The 5,280-nt window shown below is 33.0% G+C and overlaps 1 protein-coding gene across 1 annotated transcript; it reads left to right on the top strand.

The window, feature by feature from the left end:
* The first annotated feature begins 4,332 nt into the window (after window positions 1–4,332).
* Window positions 4,333–5,280, top strand: LOC106717370 (zinc finger protein 629). The gene has a single exon (XM_014511231.2). It carries the CDS (start codon window positions 4,333–4,335, stop codon window positions 5,278–5,280), a length of 948 nt encoding a protein of 315 aa, XP_014366717.2.

Genomic DNA, 5,280 nt, shown 5'->3' on the forward strand with positions numbered 1-5,280 from the left:
CCTAATTTTTGTGTCTCCCCTTTGCAACATTCCCCCTCTTATTTCCTAGGAGGGGGTGACTCCACCCCAGTGACCCTAACATTAGGGGTGAGACTCGACCACTTGATGGCCCGTTACAGCCCTGTTGCGGTTCCGATTGAGGGTTCCACACATTAAATATATTGATGTTATTCTTTTTTCCATTTTGCAATTGTGGAAAGAGAATTTTTCAGTTAGTTTGTATCGAAAAATTGTCAATTAAAAATAAAAATCTTAATTTTTAAATATTTCAAAATTTATATAAATATGAAAAGCGCACTGGTTACTTAAGGTCATGTCAATAATACACTAATAACATGTTCCGTATTCACTTATGGTGGATTTCTGAGACCGAAATCGTTTAAAACATATTGTTATCTATGTTATGTCCAAGATAATTATAGGTATGACGCTACGTTTTATACAGAGATATTGGTCTCAGAAACCAAACGGTTGGATAGGCAATAAATAAAAAATTATAACCTAGGTTACTCACTCTTAACATAGCTTTCGATTAGTGATAGAATATTTAAAATAAGTTCAGTATTTTTCAAAGTAATCGGCAACATACAATCATATATTTTTATCATAACCTCGTACACCGTAGTAATTCTATAGTAAAACAAAGATATCTGGCCCGATGAGAGAGGCGATGGTAACGCGGTTAATTCTGTCAGAAAATAGAAAATGACATAATATAAAAAAAAACATGACAACAGCTACAGTACGATAAGAACCTTGTGACACTTTTTTGACGTTGATTATGCTATCACAATTTATTATGACTTATGCCCACCGGCTTAGATTTCCTTGTCGGTTTATATTAATCTATATATATAAAAGAAAGTGGTGTTAGTTACACTATTTATAACTCAAGAACGGCTGAATCGATTTGACTGAAAATTGATGGGGAGGTAGCTTAGAACTAGGAGACGGACATAGGAACTTTTTTATCTTGTGTGCATTTTTTTTATTTCGCGCGGACGGAGTCGCGGGTAAAAGCTAGTTTTTAATATAAAGAAAACTCATTCAAAAACTTAGATTAGATTTTATTAAGTTTCTGTCAAATTGGCATGTCAATTGTTATCACATATATATTTTTTTCGTCTCAAACTGTCACATAAATATAAACATTATAGCAATTCTCAAAATTGGGTCAAATAAGATTTTAAAAACTAGTAAAATGAAAACCCGTGGCGTCGTCCAGTCTACTTTTATCAATGGACATGGGCACAATGTACTGTCAGCCATTTTGAATTTATGGCGCATTTTGTTCTTGCGGCCGATTATGAGGTTATATTCATTGTGTTAATACTATACAAGACCACACAACGCAACTATAGTACTACAGTATGTTTAGGCAAAGGCAATAAGATTATTATGCCAAATTTGTTTTATTAATATTTTTCTTTTACTTGATAAAATATGGATCAACGGTAATAAAGAATATCCAGCAATTTTAAATAAACATGATTTTTTTCAACTGTTTAAATTTATTTTATTTTTAATGATGATTCAAAAGATCTTGTCATTTTATTTTCATATGTAGATTAAATTTTATTTTATAGCCTTACTTCAAAAATCATCTTTAAAAAAGCAAACGTAGTAATTGGGCAAAAATCATCAGTTTTAATTTCTTGTTAACGTTAAAAAAATTATCGTTGAATTTTATATTATTTAACTCGATGAAAGAAAATGTAACACTCTGTATATATGGAGTCTTTCCATTGATGAATCTTGGACAATCACGACAGCCGTAGTAATCGCAGAGCACAAAGACTTGCCAAAAAACTGCACCAAATACACAAAAATATAACGTATAAAGTTGTCACGCTACTCGAAAATTTCAACTAATAGTCGTTTAAGAATTCCTTAACGTATTATAACTGAGATTTATATCATTTAGATATATAGATATTAAGATACGTTGACTTTTAAGATGCATTAGTCACAGTGGTAGACTCGTGAGTCTTATTTTGGACTCCCTTTTTAGTTTGCATTTAACAAATCAATGTAGTTAGCGTAAAGCGCTTATTTTTTCTGTAATATTTTACGTATTAATTTAGTGTATTGTAAGATTTTAGGGTTCAGTTTTTCGCCACTAAACTGCTTTTGCACTTTGGCGAAATTATTGTATTGTAATTAAATTTGATATACTACATACATAAATGAAAATAAAAAATACAATGTTACTAACATGCGAATCTTTAGATGGATGAATGAATGTTTCTTAGAAGGTATCTCAAGAACGGCTTAACGGATTTTTTTTTATATTGCATAAATGTAGAACATAATCTGGAAGAACTTAAACCCAGACGGACGTAGTCGGACGACAACTAGTTTAATAATAATATTACTAACCGTTGGATATTATTTTATTGTTGAAAAATTTACAATTAGTGGATAAAAACTCATAAAAATAGCATCAATTGTAAAACTATAGTTTCATTTTCCTCAAAATATCGTGAATTTTTAATTCGAATTTTTAAAAATGATCTGTCAAATTTCGTATTCGAAATTCAAAAGTATAACGGAGATATCGATCATCTTTGCCCTCGACGCGTAAGGCGCGATCTCAGAAAACCTACGAATAAAATGATATTACGAAAGGAGATTCGATAACTGACAGAATGTTGACGAATCGATCTTAGAATAAAAAGGATTTGTGCAAAAAATTGAAAAGATGACCGTTAAAATTATGTTTCCATTCTTTTTGTACAGAATTTTTTTCTACTTAACGATGCATTTCAATGAAAGTTGCTTAAACAATGAAGCTTTTAAAGTTTTCTTATAAATAACTAGTTGACCCCGACATGCATTAGATTGCCTAAATTTAAATAATGTCCAAAGTTACAATAGAAATAAAAATAATGTCATAGTGCACACAAAAAAACTTTAATTTTCTTTATTTTCATTAAATCTTTCAAAACCTAAGTACAATTTGCGTATTATATTGTGTAAATTAACCATATGATTGCTAATCAAAAATCCGCACCGTATTTTGTTTGATAAACGTAAAGAAAAAAAATTAAAATGCATGGCCAGTATTATTGGCGCAATCAAAATGGCGGACGATCCATCACGCGGGACATGGAATTTGACAGATCGTCTCGATTCCGTATTCCGTTCAGAAACCATCCAAAAACGTATCAAATACAACGCAATCAAGCCTATTGTATGTCGGACTTAACTTGATTCGTTCGCAAGTGATACATTTTGATGTGACATTTTTATTTTTCGAAAAAATATCCACCAAAAAAAAAAATAACAAAAATTGTGCTAAATGTGGATTGATTTTTTTTCAGATTATTCACTTTTTTATAACGCTTACGTGTAATATTACCTTATAAGCTCTCACTTCTTAGATTATAATTGACTAGCTCTCGCCCGTGACTGTGTACGCGCATAATTAAAAGAAAACTTCATTAGTAGCCTATGTGGTTTTCCAGGCTATGTTCTACATCTGTACTAAATTTCAGAGAGATCCGTTGAACCGTTCTGGAGATACCTTGTAACAATCATCCATCCTTCCATCTAAACATTCCTATTTATAATAATATAAAATTGCCCATGAAGTCTTTTTGACCGTGAATATTGCAGCGGAAAGTTATAGAAAACTCTCCTTACAATAACTTTATAACACACCTAAATAAGGAAGACTTTCTAAATCGAATTGAAAAATATTTTTGCATTCTAGGATTACTAACTCAATAGCCATTAATGCATGCGATATAATTAAACAGTATACAATAGTAACAGACGTTTCCCAAACACTCAAAAATCAAAATTGGTAAGTCTCCCATAAACAGCCAACAAAACATCCCACATGTGCTATGTGAGCGTTATATATCCCTTGAAAACCGCAACAAATGCTGGGAACATTAAAACAAACAAGTTTGCAGCTGTGAGGGCCGCGACTACTCGCGCGAAACGCTCGGCCCCCAGCACCGCCTCCCAAAGATGCACAAAAATCAACATAAATAACAATACACACCCCTATCTCAAGCACAATGACAGCTAGCTTGAAGAAAACGACATATAACAGCCAACAAACGCAAGGGAATTTAGACTCAAAACAACACATTGAAGGTTGAAAATCTCTTCGCAAATGATAGTGACATACCCGAAAATGTTGGCATGATAGAAGCGTGCAACAATTGAAAAATATTTCGTCTCTTTCGTCCACTCAATGGCTGGTCCTATCCCTCTTTTGGGAGCTTTTATTAAATTTATTGTTAAAGAAATGTATATAAAAGTTGTTGAAACGAAGAAGGGTCCCAGTCTGTGAGTTTGGTCCGCACTATACGAATCAATATGTTGTCCGTCGAGAAAAACTACTCGAGGCTCTTTAGACCTTGGGATGTGAACGATAGAGATGGCGATGAAGTGAAAATAGACGTGACTAGTGATACGACAAATGAAGTTAAAACAAAGAAACGGAAATTAGATGAGAAAAGAGAAAATCGTTTAAGAAAAATTAGAGGCACCTTCAAGAAAAATAATAGCAATTTACAACAAGACGCGACAGTATCCACAACATTTGTCGAAGATGAACCTAACATTAAATCAGAATGTACTGATTCAACAGAAGCGGTCAGTTCTGTTGCAAAACTAAGCTTGTATTGTGATCGATTACTTCAAGAACCTGAAAAAGTTGAAGAAAAACATAAAAGATATAAGAAAGACATACAACCTCAAACTATCCCTCAAGTAAATCTCCCAAATGTACCAACCATTCCTCAAATATACAATCAAATGCCAGAATATATAGCAACAGATATCGCTCAAGCTTTAGGAGTGCCACCAACCGATCCTCTACTATTAGAATCATTAGCCCAAGGTTATGCAATGGAATTAGAATATGCTAGAATAATACAACAAGAAAACGAAGCTAAACTCCTTAATGCAAGAAAGCAGCGACCTAAGAAATATAAATGTCCGCATTGCCAAGTAGGATTCTCGAACAACGGTCAGTTAAAAGGTCATATACGAATACATACTGGGGAAAGACCGTATAAATGTGACGAGAAGAATTGTGGAAAGACATTTACTAGGAACGAGGAATTAACAAGACATAAAAGGATACATTCTGGAGTACGACCATATCCATGTTCTACTTGTGGGAAGAAATTTGGAAGACGCGATCATTTGAAAAAACATACCCGTACTCATTATTTGCAAGCTGAGAGAATGATGCCTGTTTTTGTTCCACTATCCGCTATCCCTCACATGACTGGATATCCATATCTCTATGGATATTAA

The sequence above is a fragment of the Papilio machaon genome, chromosome 24 (assembly GCF_912999745.1).
Source record: "Papilio machaon chromosome 24, ilPapMach1.1, whole genome shotgun sequence".
Taxonomy (NCBI): Eukaryota; Metazoa; Arthropoda; class Insecta; order Lepidoptera; family Papilionidae; genus Papilio; species Papilio machaon.

Excerpts from the sequence above, each read along its gene's own strand:
- LOC106717370 (XM_014511231.2), top strand. The coding sequence starts at position 4,333 with ATGTTGTCCGTCGAGAAAAACTACTCGAGGCTCTTTAGACCTTGGGAT.